The sequence below is a fragment of the Cryptococcus depauperatus genome, chromosome 6 (genome assembly GCF_001720195.1).
Source record: "Cryptococcus depauperatus CBS 7841 chromosome 6, complete sequence".
Lineage (NCBI taxonomy): Eukaryota > Fungi > Basidiomycota > Tremellomycetes > Tremellales > Cryptococcaceae > Cryptococcus > Cryptococcus depauperatus.
Genome location: NC_089473.1, coordinates 55917 through 82035, shown reverse-complemented (window position 1 = coordinate 82035; position 26119 = coordinate 55917). Strand labels below are relative to the sequence as shown.

Genomic DNA, 26119 nt, shown 5'->3' with positions numbered 1-26119 from the left:
TCATCCCATTTGTTTGGCATACTGGAGAAAAACTCATACAAAAAAATATGCATATAATATACAACGTAAAACATGTAAAACAACGGTTCTGATTTCTGAGATCATCAATGTCAACTGCCACGTATCCGCATAGGCTCCACAAGCACACTAGAGTGAAGGTATGTACGAATGCTTGTCGTCCAAAATTCGTGGATTGTTGTATAGTGTACAGCATGCCGTTGTATCATATAACAGATCGTAACCTTCCTTCTATTTCACTCTAAACTTTCTTGTTTGAGTTCTTATGCCAGATGAAACAAGGTCACATGTGACCGTTGGCTTGGTAGCCATAATTGGAGCCTGGTTGACCTATACCCGCCCCAGTCATAGTCATTCCCATACCTACCTGGTTTGTTTGTCCGTTGAATTGACCTATACCTCGTTGAAACTGTTCATATTGTGATTGGTGTTGCATCTGCTGAGGCGGACAATTAGGCTGTTGAAAAGGAGCAGGCTGGTATTGGAACGAAGGGGAAGGCACTTGTACAAAAGACGGAGAACTGGACATGTGTAATAAAGCCGATTGTGGAGAGACGGATTGACCGAGTTGATATTGGGAGTACAATCCATTCTGATTCATTCCGTTCATCTGAGGCTGATAAGAGTAACTCATCATGCCATTGTAAGGAGAAACATTAGGTCCTGTCCCCCAGGAAGTAGGCTGGGCGTTCAAGAATTGGTTTTGCTGAATTTGAGATTGGGCAGTGAAGAAAGAGGAGGAAGCGCCGGACATGTCAACTTGTAATGGAAGGGTAGATGATTGACCAACAGACATGTCGATTAGATTGGCTTCCTGGACCTTGGGCTGTTGTGCTTGTGCAGAGACACCTTCACTCTCATTCCTGATCGATCCAAGCGAAACAATATCTTGATTCGACGGCGAACGAACGGGCCTGGCCCTAGGAGGAGCTCTATGAGCTGACTCGGCACTGGAACTGACAGGAATTGGAGGGAGATCACGCTCTTTTTTCTCCCTAGAAACCAGGATATTGTTCAATTCAGGATTCCGTCTGTTTTCCTTTCCGAGTCCAAGATGTCCTCCGTTCGCACCAAAGGGTAGTCTTCCATCTCTTTCCCTCGCTCTATTCAAGCTTGTTGGTTCAACTCGTCCGTCTAAACGTGCGGCAGTTCCATTCTTGAAAGCGCCTTGTTCATATTTACGCCGAATATACTTTTCAATCTCGGAGTCACGCTCGTCGTGCCCATAGGAAGGTGGAGGAGGATGTAACGACTCATTTGGGTTATAGATTAGATTTGAGGCTGTGTTTCCAATATTTCTGATGGCTGCGATTTGATCTCGCGACCAAGTGTCCAAAGTCACAGATTTCCTATCAAGACAACGTCAGCTACAAAGGTGTCGTATGATTTGCCTTGTGAAACCTACACTCGACTCTTGTGTGTACCCAACTTGCGATGTACAGAGGCACAACCAACACAGAGAAATACCCCAAGGTTGACGCTTGCCCACCTTGGAGCTGAGGCATGGCAGTCGGCACATTTATCTAGACGTGCTACGTCAGCTATGGACTTAGAGAGAAAATTAGGCAAATTGACCATTTCCTGGAAGCTTGAGAAGCTCCTCGAGCATGCGCTGATTACGAGCTTCCATTGTAGTGGATGAGCTTCTGTATGAGCGTCTATGAAAGATATCTTATTTTCGAAAGGAAATGAATAAAAAGATGAGATGTAAAAGATAGACAACAATGGAACCAAATTTGCGCATTGGACAAAATGTATTCGGAGATGGAAAGATATAACCGAGAGCGTGGTGCAAAGTGACAACTAATAGAAATTCTTTTTGATTTTCTTTTATAAACAAGTTATTTCTACATCTATTCATGCTTGGTTATTAATCATTTCGGTGCTGTCGATAGGACTGTATGTCCTATATCCACTCTTAATTAGCTGTAATTGGCCATACATTCAGGCTGGAGCGACATTCATGCCAAGGACATACAGCCACAATACATTTGGGATAGCGCCTGCAACTCCTTCTGGCATTTACCTACAACAACTCGTTGGAAGGATTGGATGGCGATGCTGCTTGAGTCGCGGTGTATATGCAGAGGTATAATGAGCTATATGGCAACCGGTTTAGACACATGGTCCAAGTCCATCATACCCAACAGTGACGGCTTTTTAAAGGAACTTATGGTTCAACTTATATTGAGACCTGGGTACAATAGGAATAACGTTGTTTTCAATCGAGCTACAGTTTCAAAGCTGTCAAAGATAGCAAGGAAGTTGAGGAAAAGTCAATTGATTTAAGTTTATAATATGAAGACTGATATGCCTATGGTTGCTACTCGGCCCGACTTTGCAGGGAGGGTGAATAAAATGTCCTACAATTGGCATATCAGAGTTTAGGTGAGGTATGCGGTGGCTTCGTACTGGCTTGCTGGTTTATGAACTAACTCAAGAGACAAGGTAGGAGTCTGGTCGTTGACCACTCAATCTTGAGGCCTGCTTGTCTTTGAGTTTAACATGGAATTTTTAGAAAAACATTTTTTTTATTCACGGATGAAAGAGTAAATACAGTAACATATGACCTATCTTCCCCGGAATTCTCTCAACTGATCTTGGCATCAAATGAATACACCTGTTATATAGGAATAAAATTTTGTTAGAAAGTCATGAACAATGATAAGAAAATTGCGTTGTGGAGAGAAACAGAGGCCTAGAAATTTCTTCAAAGTATGCAGATTAGTAGTATAAAAAGGGAAATAGCACGAACCTGTGAAACAAAAATATGGATAAAAGAGAAAAGAGAAAAAAGAAAAGAAAAAAAACACCTCCATCATGATTCTGGACTTGCTTCGCGAGCGCGTTTCATGCCTGCCCTAATTTTCGGATCCTTGCTTGCAATTGCCACCAATCTTTTCTCATAAGCCCTGTACTGATCCCATCCTTTATTCGATGTGATTTGGATAGAGGAAGCTAAGAAGATTTCATCTACGTGGGTCTTGATTCTCAGAGCATCATGAGGTTGGACAGGACCCAAGAGAGGAACAAGAAGCTTGAAAAAGGTCAAGATTGCCCATCTCTTCTTTTGAATTCTTGCTTTTTGGTCTTTGTTTTTGGCATTGGATTCTTGCTTTACAACCCCAACAAGTCGACGGGATAGATAATCAAGGCTTTCCAAGTGGAAATCGCTCACATCTGAAGGACCTAACTGGCGGAGAACGGTGAACTGTGAGCCATGAATGGTAAATGCTGTAGCAAGTAGTTTAGACAAAGAAAATGACGCTTGCGGGTCGTCTGATTCGGTATCCAAGAATATATCGAATGACTGAAATACAATTTTAGTTCAATTTATTAGACACTTAATGCACTCACTCGCTGTAGAGCAATCAGAGCCACATGTTGCACAGTCTCTCCTTCTTTGTTATAGATTCCCTCATCCCTTAATACATCTACCAATCTCTTCACAATCGCATCATATGTCTGTCCTAACCTTCCATAATATGCCAAGGGCTCTTTTGTATGTTCAACCTCCAAAACACCAATACGAATTGCTCCCACAAAAGTTGAGACAAACTGGAAAAAAGCAAAGTCTTCTTGCAATTCTGCATCAGTAGGAATACTGAGGGTATTGTCAATGTTGTCTTGAGATGACAGTCTAGCTTCAAAAGAAGCAGAATAGCGGTCAAGAGAGCTTTGAAAAACACCGCTGAGCCTATGTTGGATCTCCTCTTCCATTTTCAAGCCTGCAACTTCGGCGGCGGGTACGTTTCCACTAGCAGTCTTATGCCTAGGTTTAAATAGAATGTAGCTGTTGAGAAACGCTACAAATGCTTGTCTCTTGACAACATCAACTGTATTTATTGCGTCCCCCAAAATCAGCATCTGGAAAGCTGATAGTGCAGCATCACGACGAGACTTTAAAGTTTCTACCTTTATTTCGAGTTGAGCGTCTTCGGGAGTAAAACGTTTAAAGAGCCAAGCGACATGTAAGAATATTGCCTGAACCGCTTGTTCAACCAGCTTTGGTTCTATTAGCCATATTTTCGCTAGTTGTAATATGTATAAACTCACTCCAGCTTCTTCTCTGAACCCCAACTTCCCTCGTTCTGCTATCGCTAGACAAATATCCCAGACACTACTTTCCCCACCTTCGCCTTCTTCTAAAACTTCGCTAAGATCCATACTCCTCATTAATAGTCCCAAGCGCTTCAAACTTAATTCGACTTCCGCAACTTGATCATCTTCCAAGGATGCCAATGTAATGTCTTCATCTCCTAAAGATGATCGAAGTGAAGAGAAGAGGGATTCAGTCAGAAATGCAAGTTTGGTGGTGTTAGAAGCGGAAAGTGAGGTATTTGCGGTCAAAGCGTTGATAGCTTTGATCGAGGTATTGAGGACGGTAGCTGAAGTATGTTGTAGAAATTGTTTAGTGACATCATCCCAAAGAGATTCATATGCCTATCACACTTAGCTAACATCATTGATTGATATCAAGGATGCTCACAGAAGTCATTCGCATATCCAAATACATTCCCAGCTTCATGAATGGGACCAGTCCGAGTATATCTGCAAGTTTGTCATCGCCCTGATGCTTGGCCATCAACCTCGGAAGAGTTTTGATCAAGATCTTTGTTCTTTCCTCATTCTCATTTTCATCCTCTTCAACATCAGACGATGCTTTTTGCACAAAGGAAACAAGCATTTGGAGCATCAGCGTTTCTTCTTCCTCAGTGAGAAGCCACATGTCTTGTGTGTAAGTTGAGTGATCAAGAAGAAGATAATTGACGAGTGATTGCCAGTCATGTTGGATAGCACGTTCAGCAGATATACTCTCTACGGCTGCATAGGCTCTGGTGGGAACGTCGCTCTCAACATGATAAAGTAATCCTTTAGATGGCGAAACTTCTTGTCCGGTCTCATTCTCATCATTAATTAATGAATTTGAAGTGTGGACAAGAAGAGCTGCTAGGCTCTTCCATCCCAGCCAATTGGCAGTTTCCTCTTCTGTGATTTTACCTGTTTTCTTCTTTTTATTTACTTTTAAACTCCCCCAAACAGTCAATAAGTCTTCCTTACGTTCATCCCACAGTCCGACAATAAATGGTCCCACAGCCTTTCGGATTTGAGAAGATGCAGAATATATGAGCGTAGCAAGACGATCGCGCAAGGGCTCATCTTCGTCTGCCAGGATGCCAGTCTTGTCAATTTCCGTTATGACGTGAAGAGCAGCAACGCGGACATGGACATCAATATCCTGACACGCCATCTCAACCATCCTCGGTGCAATACGCAGTGTTGTGTTTCTAACTCTATCCACTGCGCCTTCCACGGCATAAATCTTCTTTAGAGCTTTGACAGTTTCTTGGCGACATTTAGAATCGGGATCGTTGCATCCACGAGAGAAATAATTGAAGTAAGACGGAGTTAGATAGAATTCGGAATAGAGGGTGCAGAGTGATCCGAGAGAGGTGAGGCAGTCAGAACGGATTAGAGGAGAAAGATCTCGAAGACGATGTATAAACAGACTACAAGGTGTTAATTTAGCTTTAAGTTGCAAGAGCAAAACTTACACATCAAAAATTTCTTGCATGAATTCTTCTAGTCTTGCCTTTCTCCCAGTACTCTCCTTCACTCTCTCTTCCAGCTCCTTGAGCCTTTTTTTTCCAGCAGCCGTTGAGTTCCCGTCCTGTTTTCTCAATTCTGCGTCTCTTTGCCTCTGCTTGATAGATAAATCCTTTGAGATATTGGAGGCTACACGGCATAGGGAGACATTGATAAGAAGAGTGATATGGGTCGCTGTATGGCGAATGGGACGAAGGGGCGAAGAGGACATACACATAAGCCAGTTGAGAATAAGTGGGACGATAAGTGAACTGTGTGAAGTGTTGTCAACGGTTTCGAAGAGTATAGGCGTCAACGCTAAGCTGTCCACAAAACTCTCAATGAAATGTCTCAAATTCTCTCTCCAGATTTTTCCAATCTTCCCCTTCACAAGTAATGGATATATAGCACTAGCTACTAGTACACTTTCATCCTGCATTCTTTCCACAACATCTGGAATCCCGTCATCGTCAACGGCTTCAGCAGGGGAAATTTCGTACGATATACCCGAAGAGCGTATAAAAAGGGTGATTAGTTCATGAATACTCTCTTGCTCTTGTTCCTCCGAAGAAATAGACTGGTAGTTGAAAACGAAATCGTCAATTAAAGGTTGAAGAGCAATGTCCGGCTGAGAGAACGCGTCTGTAGTATATTAGCGTCGTTCCAAAACGGGAGCAGATTACTGACTAAATAATGGGGAGTCGGTCTTGCTTCCAATTTCATCCTCTTTTCCACCTTTGCCTTCCATAGTGACAATTGTTGCCGATTTTCTTGCTCTCTTTTTAGCAGGAGTTTTTTTAGTTGTTGTATCACTAGCTCGAGGTCTCTTTATGGCTGCCTTGTGAGCCGTATTTTTTCCTTTAGGTATTGGTTCATGATCTGATTCTTCTTCAGATGATGCTCCATCCTACGTCGAGAGTGAGCATCATAGTGACAATTAGCTAATATGCTCAAGAATATTCGACAAGGCCAAGAATCAGGCTCAAATGTCTGTGACATACATCCTCTTCTTCGCTTTCTTCCAAATTTCCTTCTCCTTGCTTTTGGGTTTTTTTGGAGGCTACCACCTCACGTCAGCTCTTTCCTCACGCGATATAGCTTTAAAAACGCGTAGACTTACTCTGCTGGCTGGTGTCGAGCTTGTCCACCTGTTTCCTAACTCGCCTTCCTCTCCTTGGCTCGGATTCTTGTACCTCAGATGCGGTTTCTTTAGACATTTTGTCTCTACCAACAGTCCTTGATAGACACAAAAGAAAAAGCAATGGCAAAATTATGTTGCAATAATGGTTGACGCGACTTTCATCTATTTGCTTCCGTCTTACGTACATGACGCGCAACTTGTTATTACGCGTTGCCTTTTTGTCTTTCATGTCAAGTTTATTTTTCTTTCTATTTTTCCCGGACATATGGTCCATCAACGAAGATAAAGAAATACCTGTGCTATGCAGACCAACTCTTCAGATTCTGGATTAGACCATCGCTAGTTCGCCGATCAACAAGAATGTCAAATAGAAGGAAGCAATTCGTTATAAACAGCTCACAAAAACGTGAATATCCTCAACAACAGCAGCCGCCCAGGCTTGGGCGGCCAGGGTCATCGACATATCAGATGGATAACTGCGAGCTAAGGAAGAAGGATGCTCCAGCCATCCCGGAGCCTTCTTTAGAACAATACAGTATTAGCCTTGCTGTCCGTTCTGGAACAAACTTGACGCTTAGGGAAGAAAAAGAAATCTATTCCAAAGGCAAAGAGCTTCTGATCAATTCTCTCCAGAACGGTCTTACAAAGAGAGTCATTCCTATACAAAAACGTGAACAAAAAACAAGAGGCAAAGACAGGCAAGATATGAAAATCATGTGGCACACAGCTGGCCTATCTTTTCCTTGTCTCTGTATGTATCCTCAGCTCACTACCTATACCTGTTTGACACCAAGCAGGCTCATTTCAGACTTCTCAGCTGTCATACACACTAACAAGACCACCTCCGATTCTCGCTGATCTTTCTACTTTTTATTCGCTTCCGATAATAACACCTAAAATCGGTAATCAGTTACCCCATTGGTTTGAGGATTTCGAGGCTGATACAGAGCCGCCATTCTCATCGCTGGAAGAATTTGAAGCAGAATGGAATACTCCATCACGGACAATGCCAGAGAGTAGATGTTCAAAGTTGTCCTTCATGGCTTTGCAGTCTATCGCTTCTTCCGTTTCTCCCTTAAGTTCTTTAGAAGTGACTAAAAGACATAAAAAGTGGTGGCGTGCTCAAATACAAAATGATCCTGGCTATGGTCTAATCTGGTCCTTTCTTCTTCCAGTAAGTTTTACTCTTCGTATCTGCCACATAGCTTGCGTTGCTAACCTTTTCATCTAAGCCCTACACAAAATCTTTGAGTTCTACTGTCGCACCTAAAAATGGATTGAGCGGTACTTATCATGACCAAGAAAATTTTATCTTACCTTCCTGCTCAAAGGTCTATCCAAACCCATATCATCCGGATCTGCATCACTATGCGAGGATTAATCCAGAAGGAAGGGTATACTGGCTTGTTCCAGTCCACGGGCCTGTACTTATTAGGGGGGTAAATCACCCACTTGATGAAAAGAAGACCGTTATGGTACCACTCCAACCCTCCGCAGCTATACTTTCATCCTGCGAATCGAACCAAGTATCGGATCTCGCTACATCATCATCGAAAATGGATGCGAGCGTACCTGCAACAATCAGCCAACAACCAAAAGCATTGTCATGGACTCCGGAACGACTGAAGTGGTTTATAACACACTGGGTCAAGTATTGTACAAACAGTTGTTTTGGCTGTTCCTCTTTTGCCTTCTCTGGACCAAAACCAGATCCTTTTCTTGATCTTGTCCCTCCTCCTCCTCTTACTGTCCATCAATATCTACCTAGCAAGTCGCCGTATGACGTCAAAGGTCAACCAGTTAGAGTAGAGTGTGGGGATCATTTGAGACTGTATTGTTCTGTAAAGTATGCCTTACAGTTCAAATCGTTCCTAAACAAAGTATGGGTCCCAAAAGACTTTAACGCTTTGGTTAAATGGCAAGTCAACAAAGATGGCTGTCAAAAAAATCGGAAAGGGGAGCAGCAAGAGGATAATGTGTTGGATATTGTGAGCATGAGAGTAAAAGTTGAAAGACAGCCAGGAGAACATGAGTCCAAGAGTAAAAGACAAGAGAGAACTGAGCAAGACTGGGTGGTGGATGAAGACAAGGTGGAGAAATATTATATTTTTAGAGATACGAGGTTAACGCTTGTAGGTGGGAGGGAGGAAGTACTTGTTGTTGCCTAGTTTTTTTATGAGTCGAAGGTTTCTTTTAAGAGACAATGGTATTGTACTATCAATCGTGTGGCTTTTGTTGTTTGTCTCGCCTGCAAGATGCCTGGTTATTGAACATTCATGCAAGCTGTTGACAAAAGATTCGTTGCACACAGAAGCATCTTGAACATGAGTTTTGTTAAAGCGTATAACCAACGGTTGTGAAAATGCATAGAACAAAAGCGTCCCATGAATCTGTATTGCTGAAGAAAGAAAAGGTATTTTGAATGATTTCCCTATCTCTCCTAAACCGTCATACATTCCCTTTTGTTGATGTTATGTTACGGTTGGCCATTCGCAAAACTCAATCATGCCGAATTGATGACTGTTGAATGAATAGGCAGATAAACTCTACTGGTGTCCAAAAGATAGCAAAATTACAGAGGCCTAGGACGCCCCAGGTAATAGAAAACACACTTATGACCCAGACGCCTCCTCAATTTCACCTTCAACGTCATCCGTATTGTCCAGCCATGATAGTTCGACCGTTTTCTACTCCCATTGATCAGCTTCTTCACTCAAATTGGATACACGATTTACTTTGATCCGCCGTTCATACTCTTTGAGATTCTCCTTAAACAGCTGAGCAGCATCTACATTCGCTGGACTATTTCTCTTGTCAACATTTCATTTGTAAATCCTCCACTGCGCCTACCTTGCAGGATTGGGATCATTCAACAAACTCTGTACGCTAGTCAAGATAGCCGCCACATCATATGTCGGGCTCCATCTGTTTTGCAAGATATCCAAACACAGTTCGCCATTGGCGTAAATATTTGGATGAAACATCTTGGAAATGAAACGAACAGTTGGGGGTTTGTTGGGATAAGAGTCAGAGAATGTGAGCGTTAGTCGAAACGAGCCGTCTTCGAATGGTGTGTCGGCTGGATAGTCAATTTTGTTAACTGTCCATCAACAAAGGGCCGTCTCGCCACCCTTGACAAAGTTCACAACTTACGTGGCCCAAAAATCACAGCGTTCCATACCATAATATTGTCTGGGTTAGGGCTCCCCGAAATTCCTACTGGAGCATCACTTGTCAAACGTTTGAAGTCTCGAATCAAACGGCGTTTTGCGGCAGTGGACTGTTCCAATCAAGGCAGATGGTATGTCAGCCTATTTAACAAAATTGACAAGAGCTGGGCGACATTTATAGCTCGATACTTACCATCGCAGCACCAAAAGAAGTGTTTTGTTCTTGAATTTAGAAAGAAAACACTTTCAATGTGATCGCGCGACGTGATACTTTCCAATCCAGCTTATGACTTTAGCGAAAGGGAGTCGTTGTACGGATGAGATAGCTTTGCAGAAAGGATCTCTTATTCGGCGCTTATATGATGTATGATATAGAAAAAAAAGAATAAGCGCTCAGTTATAGGTTAACAATGGCCGAAAATGATAATGTAGTAAACAGATTGAAAGTTGAGATGAGTATTCCAACAAACGCAACCGGAAACAAAGAGGATAATAATCCCGAGCTATTTTGATTAGAAGGTTTCCATTACTAGATCGTGACGTCACGATAATTATTACTGCATCTATTGAATTTATCTTTAATCTTTTGTTTGTCGTTCTACTTGTCTAACCCATCATTATACTATAATCGTATCATATTTGCATATAAAAATGATCCAACTTATATTTCTCTTCAACTTCACACAACGCATCACAACACTTCGCCAGCTTGTAGCTACTCAAAAGCAACAAAATAACTTTGAACTTGTCGATTTTTATTTGTCACTTACTTGGAAGGAGTTTGTATGTGGCACACCATGTTCTCACCCAAAAGAGACAAAAAGCAATTCCTCTTGAAAGTCGCCGACTGTGACTCAAAACTTCTATCTATGAAAGGAGCCATGTCTAGGCAGCCTTATCGGCCGAAGTTCAACTTCCTACATGCTAATTCTCCTTTGATTTCTTGTGTCTCAACTTCCGCTTTTCCTTAAGGAGTAGAGACCGTTTTTATATGAATACTGATATGCTTCGTCTTCATCCTCTCTGTTCTCCATCTCCAGCTACTCATAAACATTTGACTTTTGTCCTTCATTCTAGGAGTCTAGTATGATTCCATTTTACAAGCCTGTTCCGGCCCCTGCTGCTACTTTCCAGGGAGAGCTTCTCCCCGAGGCAGGAGCAAACCTCATATCAAAAATTTTCTTCCATTGGGTCACACCATTGATGAAAGTTGGATACACTCGACCTCTCGAAGCGGAGGGTATGTTCCTCTTGGATAGGTAGTATGCTAACAGATATAGATTTATGGAAGCTCAGTAGCGATTTAGAGTGCGAAACGGTAAGCATCTAACTCCTGTATCGCTCAACGCCACTAACCCAAATGTCAGATTGCTCAAAATCTCAATGCTAGCCTTCTCGCTCGCACCCCTCCATCAAAACGCCAATCACCGTCTCATCACAACGCCAATACTACAAAAAGGTTAGGTCTTCGTCAACCTTATTCGATAACAAGACAGGAAGCAGCGAGGTTTTCTGCTGCCTCTTCCCGAGCTTATGTGAAGCAAGCCCGAGAAAGCCTGTTCTCGATTGACGAGGGCTACGCTGTAAAAAATGAAGGAGAATATTTGGAGACCATAGTAGATGAACAAGCGTCCATCTCAAAAACTGAACTGAGCCAAGATAGTGAATTGATAAAAAAGTATGGAAGGAAAAAGGCCAAAAAGATACAAGATGGTACATTGGTGATTGAAGATGGAAAGGAGTACGATATGAGTTTGATCAAGGCCATGTACAAGACCGTATGGTGGAGCTGGTGGAAGGCAATAATACTCAAAAGTTGTGCTGGTACGCTTACAATGTCTCGATTGCTAACAAGGATGCTGTTGCTAATTTAGAGCAGCTGGATTACAAGTTACCAGCCCACTTTTGACAAAGCTTTTTATTGAGCAACTTACACTGGCTCACACTCATCACTCTGATCCTAGCTCAACACCACCCAAGTCTCTAGGCTATGGTATCGGGCTTTCTTTTGCGTTATTCGCAATGCTTCAGGCAGCTAGTTTATTTTCATACCAAGCATTACAAAGAGGAAGTGTCATTGGCTTCATGCTGCGCGCTGCTCTTATTGACCTCATATCCAGAAAAAGCATGTATGTCAATAACAAATCAGTATCAAGATGAAGTTAGAGGCTGATGGTAATATCAGGAAGTTGTCCCCTACATCAAAGGTAGAACTAACTAACGGAAAGATTACTACCATGGTTTCTGCAGATGCTTCTTTCTTGGTCAGTCGTTTGCATCTATTTCTATCAGTCAAACAAAATCAGCGCTTGCTAACCTTGCAATAGGATTTTTCAGCACCAATGACATTAGATCTGATTGTTCAACCCGTACAGATACTTGTAGGTTTGGGCTTATTGATTTGGACTCTCGGATATTCAGCTCTCGTAGGAGTTGCTGTGAGTAGTTTTGATATTTGGAAACAAAGTCAAATCGGATTATTGACTATATTCATGCAGGTTCTTGCTCTTGCAGGCCCACTTCAAGCATACATGTTTACTCTGATGGTCCGCACCCGTCTCTCTCAACTAGCTCATGTTGACCATCGAGTTCGTTTACTGTCATCTACAATCACCGCCATTAGGGCTGTTAAACTTTTCGCTTATGTCTCTTATTTCTCTCAAAAAGTACAAGAGCTGAGGAAGAAAGAGTTGGTTTTCTTGAGAAGAAATGGTCTTAATAGGGCAATCATGAATGCTACTATGGCGTTCATTCCAACTTTAGCGGCTGTCTGTGAGTTTATGCCCATGTCTGCATCTGACCATCTTGTCTCTTTACGTCTGACAGACTGCTGACTACACATAGTGACATTCATAACGTACTATCTAACAGGTCACGCCCTTGCTCCTAGCATTGTCTTTTCGGGCCTGCAATATTTTAATGTTCTCAAAACGCCCATCGCTTTCCTTCCCATGTGCTTCACTGCTATATCTGATGCTTTAGTCGGTATACGTAGAATTGGCACATTATTGCGGGCGGAAGAAATGCCAGAAGGCGTCAATGTGAATGAAAAAGCACAATGGGGAATTGATGTGAGAGGGAATTTCGAATTTGAAAGTTTGCTCTCTACAGGTAAAGAAGGAGATGACGCAGAAAGACGTGAAAAAAAGCAAGAGAAACCATTTACTTTGCGAGGCGTTGATTTGAGGATACCCCGTGGTGCTTTGGTCTGTGTGGTAGGAAAGATAGGCTCAGGAAAGTCAGCTTTATTGAGTGGATTGATCAATGAAATGAGACAAACTGAAGGGCATGCTGTTTTCAGCGGCCCGGTTAGCTATGGTATTTGTTCGTTACCACAGAAGATACTGCACCGCTGATGACTTGCAAGTTCCCCAGCAGCCCTGGATCCATTCTGGAAGTATGAGAGACAATATCACTTTTTCTGCAAAAGAGAATGAAATTGACAAACAGAAGCTGAACGATACCATTGATGCTTGTGCGCTCAGAACAGACATCAAGTCCATGATTCATGGCGACCTGTGAATATTTTGCTTATTGATCCTCAGACCATATGCTGAAAAGATTGGGTAGCACAAAAGTTGGAGAGAAGGGCTCGCTCCTCTCTGGAGGTCAACGTCAACGACTCGCCCTAGCCAGAGCCTGTTATTCAGACTCCTCTGTGACTTTGCTTGATGATCCTCTTTCCGCTGTGGACGCCAATGTGGCTCATCACATTTTCCAACAGTGTATACTTTCCGGTCCTCTTAGGGATCGCACTAGAGTACTTGTTACTCATCAATTATGGGTTTTGCCTAAAGCCGATTGGATTCTAGTCATGGAAAGTGATAATGGTATAGGACAGATTACACAGATGGGAACCTATGAGCACCTTAGACTACAGAGAGGGCCATTTCAGCAATTATTCAACGAGATTGAGCAATCTCAACACACACTTACTCCTACTTCCACTCCTATGACACCAGCTTTCAAAGAGCCCGACTCATCTCAGGCGGCAAGGAAGAACGAAGAAGCTAAAATTGAGGCATCCGATCATTTGGAGGATCGTCAAACGGGTTCCATCCCGTGGTCCGTTTATAACACATATTCGAGGGCAATGGGAACGCCTCTCTGGGCCTTGCTGTTTGGGTCACTTCTCGTCTTGACTCAAATTGCATCAGTCGGCAATAGTCTCCTACTTGGCTTTTGGTCCTCAAATAGCTGGCACCTATCTCAACAAGAGTATATGATAATTTATGCTGCTTTAGGTGTTGCTGTTGGTCTCTTCACTGTGCGTCATCCATGTTCTGTCATATGTTCTTTGTTCAAGCTGATGTAGAGGAATCAGTTCGGTGCTTCGTTCTCCATGTTTTGTGCTGGACTCAAAGCGTCATACAACCTGTTTGCAAGAGCGTGGGAGCATGTCATGAGAGCTCCTATGAGGTGGCATGACCAGACACCAAGTGGACGAATCATCAATCGGCTTTCAAAAGGTGAGTAGTTGGTTGATTTGACACATTGAAAAAATACCTAATCACAGTGATTAGATATTGAGATGTTGGACGATAGAATGGCTTTTTCATGGGAGACTTTGCTTGTGTAGGTCGCTAAAAGACAGTAAGGTTAGCCAGCTAATGAGAACAGCAATGGTCTTGCGGCCGTTGGTACCTTTAGTTTGATTCTATATACTTATCCTTGGCTTGGGCTGGCTTTCATCCCATTATCAGGTTTCTACGTAAGTTCAAGGCATTGATATAGTCTATATAGACAATAAACATGATGACCAAGTGCTTATCGGATTGTAGTACATCGCTGGATCATACTATCGTCAGACATCTCGTGAAGTCAAGCGTATTGATTCTATCACAAGGTCTCACATATACAGTTCGTTTGGCGAACAGGTGATTATATGCATTATTGAATTCTTTATAAGAGAGCTCACTTCTTGATGTATAGTTGGATGGGTCTGCAGTTATCAGAGCCTTTGGAAAACAAGACATTTTTAAGAGACGGATGCAAGGGGCAATAAATGTTGAAGGCGTGAGCTGTTGATCTATTTTCATTGACTTTCTTCAGTCCACTAACGAGATGAATGTCGGCAGCAAGCATATATTCTCACTGTAAGTCTTGCTTCACCAGAAATGATTGCTGTCTACTAATCATGTCAAATAGCTAGTCATACAACGGCGAGTATTGAATCAAGTATAAAGAGATAGAACTGACGCGAATTTCAGATGGCTCGGCGTGCGACTTGATCTGTCATCCAACCTTCTCATCTTGGTCAGTGATTAGTCTTGTGTGAAGACTTGGAGCTCTATTGATGATTCAGATAGCTCATTGCTATTGTTGGAGTCCTTCTCCGCAATTCTGTCAATCCTTCATCTTTTGGTGTTGTATTCTCCTATGCTATTGCTGCAGCCGCTTTATTCTCCAACCTCGTTTCTCTCTATGCTCAAGTAGAGTTGGAGATGGTGAGAGTCTTTCCAAACCTATTAACGAAGGAGTTAACGCACTTTAGAATAATGCGGAGCGTATCATCCATTACACTGCTCTTCCTACAGAACCGCCTAGTACTCTACATCTGGATCCAAAAGATTGGCCGACCCAAGGTTCTATAAGATTTGAGAAGCTTTCACTCCGTTATTCATCTACAGATCCATGGATACTCAAGCAACTTTCCTTCTCTGTCAATCCAGGAGAGAAAGTCGGTGTTATCGGACGGACAGGTGCCGGGAAATCGAGTTTGGTTGGAGCATTGATGAGGGTAGTTGGGAAAGATGGAATTGAGGGAAAGATAATGATTGACGGAGTTGATATCGAAAATATTGGTTTAGATAGCCTCCGTCAAGGTGTGGGGCTTATTCCGCAGGAGGCTTTCTTATTTGAGGGCACAGTCAGGTGAGTTTTACTCGTCAAGCCAGCCCATTCACGTATTAACGTAAATGAAAGAGAAAACATGGATCCATTAGGCCAACGCACTGATGCTCAACTTAACTCATTGCTCTCTCTGATTCACAACGATCCAATTATGCCATCTTCTAAATCCATGAAGGACAAATTCCGACTTGATGCCTTAGTCAGTAACGAGGGTAGTAACTTTAGCGGAGGCGAAAAACAGCTATGTAAGGGTCAGCCTTCTATATCAATCATTGAGAGCTGACTTGAAATGTTGCACTAGTGGCTCTTATGAGAGCACTCTCAAGAGGCATAAAAATATTGCTCTTGGATGAAGCTACCTCTTCAGTTGACTCTGAAACCGATGCACTGATTCAACGAATCCTTCAAAACCACCTCAAAGGCGTCACTGTATGTGTCTTTTCTGACTTTGACAATTATCATTGCTAATCAATTATAGCTTGTATCTATTGCTCATCGACTTCATACATTGGCATACTATGATCGTATACTTGTACTGGACGAAGGTCGAGTCGTAGAGGTGAGTTTCTGCATTCCATCAGCTACTGGCTCGCAAGTAAACCAAGCATTCATAGTTTGATTCACCCCTCGTTCTTTTCGATATCCGGGATTCCATTTTCCGCCAGCTATGTGATCGAGTGGTATGCCATAATTTCCTTACATATTCAAACTGAACCTTTGCTCATGACGTTGTTAGAACCTTCATCGTCAAGACCTCCTTCGACTCAGGCAAGACGTCTTGTACGCGGCTCAATCTGCCCGAGATCGACAGTCCCTATTCAATGCGTGGACAGTTACTGAAGCATGGGCTGCTCGAGGTGGAGTTAGGGTGTCCCAGTGGGGTGGTTTGCATTGAAATTTGTAGCACAGCAATAATAGGGATAATGATAGAAACATAGATATATATTTCACTTCAAATACTTTTTGTACAAACAAACTAGATAAAGCGACAAAAACTGTACGCTTTACCCAATAACCATATATGTAATTCCCAATGCTGAATAACATCGTCTCTCCACTATTTCTTTTGTGGGATTTGGAATACCTTTTCAAGATCTGTCTTAGATTCAAGTCTCTTCAATTCCTTCCCAACCTCTCTTCACCTGTATACTAACTTCTCCCTCTCCTTCACTTACAACATGTTGTAGCTTGTTCCAAGCCAATTTTGTCACTTCGAGCATATCATAATCGCTGACATCAGGGTCAACATGCACAGCTAGGGTTATCACTAAAGGCACTGAGGGCTCGTTTTTCAGTGATGAGACAGAAGACAAGGAAGCGGTGTGAGGAGCAGAGAACTCGGATGACTGAAAGTAAAATTCTGTCGATGGCATAGGGCTTAAGTTTCTAGTCGAGCTTTCACCTTTGTTTAAGGCTTCAGCTGGGATATGTAGATCCCAACCTCCTTTGCCGGCGCCAACACTCCAGCACCTGAATAGACCAAGGCCTACCACTCTTCTGTCTGATTTGATGTCTTTGAATGCGCTTTTGAGCTTTGTCATTTGTGGCGTCAATGCAGGTGGAGCAGTCTGTAGAAGGATGTGGGCAAAAAACACTGTCGGTGGGTAGGCAAGGGCAGAGGTAAATAATGTCAAGAGGAGTGAAATAAGTGAATCCAAAGTGTGTAAAGATGAGCTTAGAGTATTTGTCAGTATAAGAGACACTTTTACGGAGTAGACATACTAAGGCACAATGTTTGCGCTTATCAGGATACCCAAACATCCTCCCACTACTGTAAGAGTAAAAGGGTTACTCATCAGACCAGGCCATCTCCTCACAAAAGGCAAACCCAAATAGCTCGGTGCCAGAAAGATAGATCCCACAGCTGTTAATCATTAAGCTTGATTCAAAACAATACAAAAAAGCTCACCATTTACCAGTGTTTCATGATTCCTGAAAATCGCGCCAGAGACTGCCCCAGACAGGCCAGCCAGACCTAGAAGCAAATGCGGAAACCCCCTCGCCTTTGTGTCCTCATCGCTCATATGCGAATGATGTGAATGTGTACCAGTTTCATGCCCGTGCCCCCCGAAAGACTCTCTGTGAGCTCCGGAGCCAAGAATGACCTGCTCTAGAGATTCTTTGGCAATATAAACGGCGGCAAATGCGAGAAAGATGGACTGAACAAAATACAAAAGTGAAATATAACGAGAGGAGCTACGAGAGAATATACGTGAGAAATATTGGTTATAGTAAGATAGCTGAGAAAGAACTCACCCAAATGGGCGACGAATACTCAACCAACCGCCACCTTCTTTTCTTGCTATAACGGCCACTCCCAAGCCTAAGGCATCAAATACTACCAAATAACCCACGCCTGCCAGGCATTTCCATCCACTAAGTTGACCCTCTATCCATAACCCTGCCCCAAGCACAAGTTCTAAAAGGCTCAAGCCTGACAACAATTTTCCATACAAATCAAGTTTTAGCGAGGCTGCAGGAAGTGGAACGAGGGAAGGGGTGGATGTATCCGTTGCTGGAAAACGAGGCAAGGGAACAGGGGCGGGAGTATTATCTGCTTTGAATTGGACCTCTGATACTTGAGGAGGTTGAGAGAGAGTTGGATTAGTTTGAGTAGGATCGAGAAAGGAGAAAAAGTTGTGTGAAAGAGAATGTTTATGCTATTACCGCAATATGTCAGCTGCAATAGTATCCTTGGATATAGAAGAAACTTGCATGGTGTCCTCTACGTTTGCTTCGCTTTACTTCAGGCGTCAATAATTTAGTTTCACTTCCATCATTCGGCTGTCCAAAAGACCAATTGCTTGTTCCTCCAAAAGCCTGTTTTTCTCCCGCCATCGAAACCGTGCTCGGAATAAGAATATCCATCTCTGGGCTGGGTACTAACGCGTTATTGTCATTGTCCTTTTTTGGCAGTTGTCCAGGTTGCGGAAAGTACAAGGAAAGGTTCCGAGAATGGATACCGTGTGTTGGAGTGGGTTCAAAACGGGACTTGATTAGAGGCGAAGGTATTTCTAGCGAGTTGCGCTTGTTTTTTCCAAAGGCGGGAGAGTAGGGTGAGGGCGGAGAATCAAACGATTGCCACGAGGGGGAGGATGGCCCTCCGTTTGTGTTGGAGTTGAGCCTTCTGGGTGAAGACGCAAGCTCGGGAAGCTCATCGCCGTCTTCCTCGCAGCCCTTTTCAACAAAAGTTTGTGAAAAGGCTCCTGGAAGGGCGGCTCCAGCTGTATTGGGACCCTTGGTTGCGTTGTGTGAGCGATCGCTAACAGTATGGGTATTAGTACCTGCAGGAGAGATTGGAGTATTGCCAAGGAATATTGGAGGCGGAACGTGGGTAGAAGAGCCTCGGCGGGTGTTGAACAACGCTTTATCTCCAAAAGGCTCCGCTTCAAAATCCTCTATAACGTCTTCCACTGAGATACTGGGGATTGAGTGCTGTGACATCTCTTGCTCATCCATATCAGACGAACCTCCAAAAGGTAGTTTGGATGCTACCATCTTGGGCTCCATCAACGGTGAAAAGACATCGTCATTGCTCAACTGTTGTCTGTTGAACATGTCCACTGGCAGACTTGTTGCAGGCGAAGGCTGGGCAGAGATGCAACCTGGCGTGGGCAAAGTCGTAAAAGTCGTGGAAGTGGAAGAGGCCGGAGAGGGAATGCTGTTGGGCATTGCCAAATCGAAGTTTCCCAACTCGCATAAATGCGAGAGATAGACTGAGACTGAGATAAGCTGACGTCTACCCAAATAAGATATCTAAAAAGACAAGATTGATAAGTAAACAAGGAAATCAAGATATCAAACGTTTTGATGTTTCAGTCTATGAGCTCAGACCAACTTGACGCGTCTCATAATAGCTAGGAATTTTGTAATGATACTACAAAATGTAAGAGAATAAATCCTAATTGAGGAATTTGATTCCGTGCTCTGTATTTCTGACAACTGGTGAATGGGTATAGTGGAAGTTTTGATATTTGTGCTTCATTGCAGTCATGTCTGATATCGCAGAGTCGTCCCAGATGGTCAAGCCGATTTAACGAGTATTCCTATCGACCTATTGGAGGTTGACCAAAGCCACAAAGAAGCAATAGCAACCATGACCTGCAAGTAGCTTTGAAGCAGCTATAGTGTTGGGAAGATGAATTGTTGTTGACACTGATTCTCAAAGAACAGCTTTCAAGGGATAGGAAGGATAAGTACTACAGCCCGACGAACCCATATCTCGGTGGAGGAAATAGTGTCCATTGGCCATTGGTGGACGGTATAACGTAGATCTGTACAAGCGCAAGACGACGACCAACAGCCACTACCCAAACATCCAGTCTACGAACCTTTATAGGCTGTTTCTTCTCTTTCAAACACCAGTCAATTTCCTCTATCGACTCCTGAATACTTCTCCGGTCTGACAATGTATCAAGGCCTCACCCACTATAACCACAAGCTCTGTCATTCGACTTGACAAAAGCCAAGGCAAGGTATCAGAACGTTGGAATTATGACATGGAATATAGGCAATAAATAGTGATGCAACGTAGATTGCATTATTGTGACCTTTTAGTACAGAGCGTGGATGGTCATTATTGCTAATATTCATGACACAAGGGTGAGAGACGTATCTCAAATCCATCTTTGTCCTTGGCCGGCCAATCTTTAAAACCATGGCCCACACGCAAAACGCACTTGCAAACGCTGACCAAGGTTCGAGGCGCCACTGAGCAAAGCACTCGTTTGAAAAATGTCTTTAGACATCTTTCTTTGATCAAACACCTCAATACATCTCGGAATAAGGCTTTCGATCCTTCACGCTTCAAGCACCCAATCAATATCATTGATACAAGCATTTACCTTTCTCTCAAGACGTCTGTGACCATCTGCCGCTTTTAAAGAGACATCATAACTTGAACTCTCTTCACCTTGACCTATTCACCAGGCCAAAGAGTGTCTACCAGTATGTGCCATCCTGACGCATCTATCGAATGCACCTCAGACAGCCACGAAAATGTTGCGTTCTAATGACCCATACGTCAACTCGGACTGTCAAATGTACCCCAACTCGTCGTCGATGCTACTGTCGTGGCATGGTGCGTTGCCTTCCACCATCCCAACACCGACTCTACCCAGGAGCGGAGTTATACCATTTCTTCCAGGGGTTGTCAGAGTTCATCAGAGTCTCTGCCATTCAAAACGATGCATTCTCATTTTAAACCCAGAATTTCTACCACCAAACAATTCAGAGATGGACAGAGCGTTTGCACACCTTTTTTCTGCCCTTAACAGAAAAGAAATCAAAGTCAGACAAACGTACGCTGCTGGCTACCCGTACCAATGCTATGTCTCGGTTCCCTCTCCTTTATCACCCAATACTTATTTCAAGCTCCATCCATGAGACCTAACATTTAAATAGTCAACACTCGACAAGATATACTGGCCCATAACAATCTTCTATCTGCGTTCTCTCTCGCAGCTCCCAATATTGACATTCCCTGTACATTCTCCAGAGTGTGTCTTTATCCCATCATCTCCAATGGCTAGCCCTTTGGACCCTCCATACCCCTCTTGGGGTGATCAAGAACCTCCACCTAGCAGTAGGTTGAACAAATACAAAATAGACGCACCACGTTCGCCAACTTCAGCGATCCACTACCCATGTAAAGAAACAGAATATTACCGGGTGAGTGCACATTATCTATACAGCCAAACCTGACTAACTTGAGCACATAAAGACGCTTGCTCCCATAAGAGATACTGATCTGGGGTCTCATGTCTATCCTTCAGGCCCTTCAGACACAAGCGGAACGCAAATGGAATCTAACACTGCACCAAGTTTCCAAAGAGCGACTGATTTCCTTGCCAGCCACGAATATCCAAGGGGAATAGTTACTAATGATGAATTTAAATTTTTAGACAGGGACGTGGCTAGCTTGAATAAACCTGACAAGGAAAAAAGGAAGAAACTTTTGGGTGAGTTGATCTGTCAGCTCTCCATTTCGCGCCAAATAAGTCACTAACAGGTGAATCCTCAAGCAAAATTGAGAAAGTGGAAGTATGATGAAAAGATCAGAAATGAAAAGAATCGGCAGTCCGCTGTAGTTCAGCTTGAAACAAGTTCCCGAGAAAATGATAGTGGAATCAACACTCTGGATCCAAATTCGGAGTACAACCCTGATGAAACGATGGGCAGTAGTGCGTCAGAACAATGGACAAGAGGATACCAGGAGCGTTGAGGAAATTGTGTATGCCGAGGTGGGATGGTTGAATACTGCTACAGCATCCAAGGTATAGAAACGGACTCGTCGTTGATAGATCCCAGAGAATGAATCTGATAGCTGTCCGAGTCTATTCCAGTTGGGTACATCTTGGCCAAGCTACCTCTCGTTCCAGGGCCTCCAGTCCACAGCCCTAAGAACCAATCCCGAGTCCTGACGCCTATTTGATTGAATCAAAGAATGAGAAGAGGCCTCACCGTTTCGAAATAAACGACCCACGAGGTGACAGCTCGAGAAGGAGCGGATGGTGGTGTACAGTAAGTGAGATTAGATTCTTTCTAATCCCTTCACACGTATAGCTCTACACCTGTAATCCATGAGTTACTCGATACGCCGCCAGATCCTAATAACTTGGATCAACCCGCAGGTCATACTGGATACGACAATGATGATGGCCCAGAGCAGGAGGATGGGAATGGCGGAGCACTGGGCAGTACTGTTGTCTCTCCAGACCGACAGCCGGGTCCATCATGTAAGGACGTGTCTCGCGAAGCAAATGATAGGATGAGGGAGGATCTTTTCCATGAGATGTTTGGAGGATTGCCATCTGATACTGGACATACTTGAAATCCCTCCTTGCCATGAAGAATAGCAACAAACTTCAAGCAGCGGATGAAAAAGGCCACAGTAATGCAATCCAAGTTGTGTTATGGTTTGTCTATATTCCACGTCATCATTCCAAGGATATGGCAGTAGCCTCTTGACTAGGGTGAAGACTCTGGCGAGCTGGGATTTGGCTATACCGGGTTCTGGGGTAGATACGTTGTCGGTACAGGCGTGTGTCGCTGAGTTGGTGATGATAAATACAATGTAGGAATGGTATATATATTGATACAGTGCTTGATACAGAAGAATTAGTATCAGTGTGGCGTAGAAATGAAGCCATCCATGGTAAGAGCATTCTACGGTTGATCTATATATATCCATGTCGTTGTCCGTCAGTGTTCTTCGCTGATGGACTTATTGACTGTCTTTACCAGTCGCAGTGTAGAGTGCTGCGGCACTTACATGTAGCTGTCAGAAACACAGCAAGCAAGGATGGAGTCGGTTGTGTGTTGGGTTGTCTACACTGTCCAGGAGAAGATGTATATAAGGATAGACAACGCAGAGACACAACCCCAGAGAATGAATCTAGCTTTCTGTCTCTATATATCATATCCTAACTACTAAGTAGTATTGAGTCCCAAGGGCATAACCACTGTAACCACCCAAGTGACCCAGTCCTGACAGTAGCTCCATTAGAAACTTTTGTTACTTTCTCTTCCATATCATCATATGTCGTGTATATAAACGGGATCAAATTCTTGACCTACTTGCTCTTCCTCATTTAATTGTTTACTCTGTATATACTTTATACATGCAATATACATATATAACACAAGTAACCTCACTAAAACACAACCATATCACAACAGGCTATGAGCCTCGCCGCTTAACGGCATAAACTGAAAGAAAGAAAGAAATCAAGCATTACCCCAGTCATCACTGGAAGAAAATCCTATTAATCTTTTTCTTAAAAAGCACAACAGATCCTACCCTTACTACAAGCGGGGTTAACGAATCTGGTGCCCCCAGCTATAAGTCACTGCGCTCCAAGAGCAAGAAGCAGGCTTGTATTGCACTCCGCAAAGTCTTGATGAGAGTCGTTTTTGCTATAACCCAAGACGAGCACTTACTTCTTTTCCAGATCTTATACATCATTTGTTACGACCCGACCAATATTCAGAATCATAAACTAAACCAAAAGGTCACGAAACCATAAACGGAAGATTATGATTTGTTATTGGCTATATTCCCTGTTACTTGTGCAGGGTCGTAACAGAGCTGGAAATGAGGAAAGCACCAGCTATTGCACCTAGTGGGATACCTACGGCAGAACAGGCTATCGCCATTAGGGAAGCCAGAAGGACATTCGGAATCATATCCAAGTCTCTGTCGAAGAAAGTTCAATCTTCTCTCTCTACAGCTAGTCGCTCCTTTGTGAATCCAAACCCAATGATTTTGTGGGAAGAACTTGGGAGCAAATACTCGGCTACCGTTGGCACGAGGCAGGCGCAGCTTCTACAGCAAGTCTGGAAAAAGTTCGACTGCCAAAGGGGACGATTCTACCAAGAGGACGGCAGAAATCCAGTCGGCCTACGCTCAGATTATATCAGCCGGCAAGTCCTTCACCAACGACAACATGGTAGCTTATGCCATGACGCTTGACCTACCAGAGTCATATAACACCCTCAAGCAGACTTTATGGCTTAGAGAGAACTTGTCGGCATCTGAGTTACAGGTAGCCGTTCAAGCTGAATGGGAGAGAAGAGGATTAGATAAAGAGATTGCCACCACTAATAGAACTCTGGGTCAGGCTCGCAGCTATCGAGAGACAGGCACGAAGGGAAAGATAAGTGGAGAAAAGAAGAAATGGAATGAAAAGTGGTGCAGTTTCCATCGCTCTGCGGCACATAATAATGTTGATTGTTGTAGCAAACCACAGCATCAGCGTACGAGCGACAAGAGCCATGCTATAGTCGCTTCATCTGCTCTAGAACCCGCTGCATTCATCCACTCGGGCTCTAGCGATGCCCAGGCTTTATGCAGTTACCCAAGATTGTACTACGCCAAAAGACACCTTCGTGGTGGACTCTGAGGCCTCACACCATATGGTCAACGACGCTTCCAAACTCAAGGACATCACCACCACTTCTATCAATGGTATAAAAATAGGAAACGGCGCCAACTTGGTAACGGCTGGTCAGGGTACTCTCACTCTTGGACCGATGAAACTTCACAATGTACTTGTAGTCCCCGAACTATCGTGCAATCTCCTTGCGGCCGGCAAGTTTCCGTCCACTATGCGTTGGGTGTGTTACGACCCTGCACGAGTAACAGGGAATATAGCCAATAACAAATCATAATCTTCTGATTATGGTTTCGTGACCTTTTGGTTTAGTTTATGACTCTGAATATTGGTCGGGTCGTAACAGGATGTTTGACTGCTACGGCTGCTCTCTTGTTGACAAGTCCAACAAAACAATGTTGACGGCGCCTTTCAAAAATTGGGCTGTACACCATCAAGGCAAGTCAGCTGGCATCCGCCCTCTAATCCTCCGCTGACGATTTCCACTCTTGGCATGACAGACTAGGCCATTTGGGTGTCAGAGACGTCATGAGGCTAGCCAGGACGGGTAGACTAGGGAAAAACGCCTTGATACAAACAACTGTTGAGAATGTAAACGATTTTGTCTCCGAAATGTACATCCAAAGACAACAGGACGACTTCTGGCGCCACTAGCAGATCAGTCTACTCGAGCCACTTTACCTCTACAACTTCTACCTGTTGACATTTGGAGTCCCATCATCTGCACCATCTCGCAGCGGGAATCGATATTTTCTGACCATCTACGACGACTTCAGCCGCAGAATTCACATGACACTGATGGAACAAGAGTCTGAGGCTTTACAGGTACTAAAGAATTACATCAGAATCGCTGAGAACCAACTCGACAAAACAGTATAGTGCATCAGATCTGATAGCGACAGAGAGTTACCGTCTAATTTGACATTACCTTTCTTACATGGACATGGCATTCCGCATACCACCGTCCCTGTTACGACGCTGCACACATATGGTATATATGTTGAGTATACATGATCGTAACATAAGGAATGCTTGCTGTGCTCTACTATTTATAGCTACAATCAATAGATATATACAACCTTGACAGATTGTGGATCCTCTTCGAGGATCAAATATCGTATGTCACATTTAATGGCCTCACTTGCTTTAAGCATTCATCATTGTCCAACTTCCACGCGGATTATTATCACCCCTTACAGTACCGCCTGTAAGCCCAGCGTCATCGTCCACCTGAACTGGACCTTCAAGGCTGCTGGTACCAGATCGTAACAACTCGTTTCGATAGATACCTGCGTCGAATCCAGAATTTTTACCACCAAACAATTCAGAGATGGACACAGTGCTTGCACGCCTTTTTCTGCCCTCAACAAAAGAAAAGAGACCAGGAATATGTCATGAATATTAGCAATAATTAAGATCCACGCTGTGTACGAAAAGGTCACAATAATGCAATCTAC

At 43.4% G+C, this 26119-nt stretch overlaps 7 protein-coding genes across 7 annotated transcripts; 3 read left to right on the top strand and 4 right to left on the bottom strand.

Moving 5' to 3' along the window:
• Positions 1–301: 301 nt before the first annotated feature.
• L203_104764 (uncharacterized protein) lies at positions 302–1648 on the bottom strand (the record flags this gene model as incomplete). The annotated part of the gene is made up of 3 exons (XM_066214142.1): positions 302–1367; positions 1424–1541; positions 1594–1648. 3 exons carry the CDS (start codon positions 1646–1648, stop codon positions 302–304), a joined length of 1239 nt encoding a protein of 412 aa, XP_066070239.1.
• Positions 1649–2836: 1188 nt separating this feature from the next.
• Positions 2837–6821, bottom strand: L203_104763 (uncharacterized protein; the record flags this gene model as incomplete). Its single annotated transcript, XM_066214141.1, has 8 exons — positions 2837–3328; positions 3376–4023; positions 4075–4461; positions 4508–5528; positions 5574–6246; positions 6292–6511; positions 6606–6664; positions 6725–6821. 8 exons carry the CDS (start codon positions 6819–6821, stop codon positions 2837–2839), a joined length of 3597 nt encoding a protein of 1198 aa, XP_066070238.1.
• A 392-nt stretch (positions 6822–7213) lies between these two features.
• On the top strand, positions 7214–8913 carry L203_104762 (uncharacterized protein; the record flags this gene model as incomplete). The annotated part of the gene is made up of 3 exons (XM_066214140.1): positions 7214–7496; positions 7543–7919; positions 7978–8913. 3 exons carry the CDS (start codon positions 7214–7216, stop codon positions 8911–8913), a joined length of 1596 nt encoding a protein of 531 aa, XP_066070237.1.
• A 444-nt stretch (positions 8914–9357) lies between these two features.
• Positions 9358–10111, bottom strand: L203_104761 (ubiquitin-conjugating enzyme E2 2; the record flags this gene model as incomplete). Its single annotated transcript, XM_066214139.1, has 5 exons — positions 9358–9432; positions 9481–9547; positions 9596–9824; positions 9899–10025; positions 10109–10111. The coding sequence occupies 5 exons, from the start codon at positions 10109–10111 to the stop codon at positions 9358–9360; spliced, it is 501 nt and encodes a 166-aa protein (XP_066070236.1).
• Positions 10112–11001: 890 nt separating this feature from the next.
• L203_104760 (uncharacterized protein) lies at positions 11002–16663 on the top strand (the record flags this gene model as incomplete). The annotated part of the gene is made up of 25 exons (XM_066214138.1): positions 11002–11155; positions 11223–11233; positions 11283–11739; positions 11795–12044; positions 12101–12179; positions 12243–12353; positions 12414–12687; positions 12760–13233; positions 13283–13433; positions 13486–14182; positions 14240–14384; positions 14439–14490; positions 14536–14626; positions 14697–14792; positions 14848–14931; positions 14994–15011; positions 15064–15077; positions 15126–15171; positions 15225–15362; positions 15410–15789; positions 15841–16013; positions 16070–16197; positions 16247–16327; positions 16383–16448; positions 16505–16663. 25 exons carry the CDS (start codon positions 11002–11004, stop codon positions 16661–16663), a joined length of 4329 nt encoding a protein of 1442 aa, XP_066070235.1.
• Positions 16664–16874: 211 nt separating this feature from the next.
• L203_104759 (uncharacterized protein) lies at positions 16875–19440 on the bottom strand (the record flags this gene model as incomplete). The annotated part of the gene is made up of 5 exons (XM_066214137.1): positions 16875–17442; positions 17491–17632; positions 17678–17964; positions 18025–18428; positions 18484–19440. The coding sequence occupies 5 exons, from the start codon at positions 19438–19440 to the stop codon at positions 16875–16877; spliced, it is 2358 nt and encodes a 785-aa protein (XP_066070234.1).
• Positions 19441–21291: 1851 nt separating this feature from the next.
• L203_104758 (uncharacterized protein) lies at positions 21292–22600 on the top strand (the record flags this gene model as incomplete). The annotated part of the gene is made up of 5 exons (XM_066214136.1): positions 21292–21438; positions 21491–21728; positions 21792–21950; positions 22263–22290; positions 22333–22600. The coding sequence occupies 5 exons, from the start codon at positions 21292–21294 to the stop codon at positions 22598–22600; spliced, it is 840 nt and encodes a 279-aa protein (XP_066070233.1).
• Positions 22601–26119: the final 3519 nt, after the last annotated feature.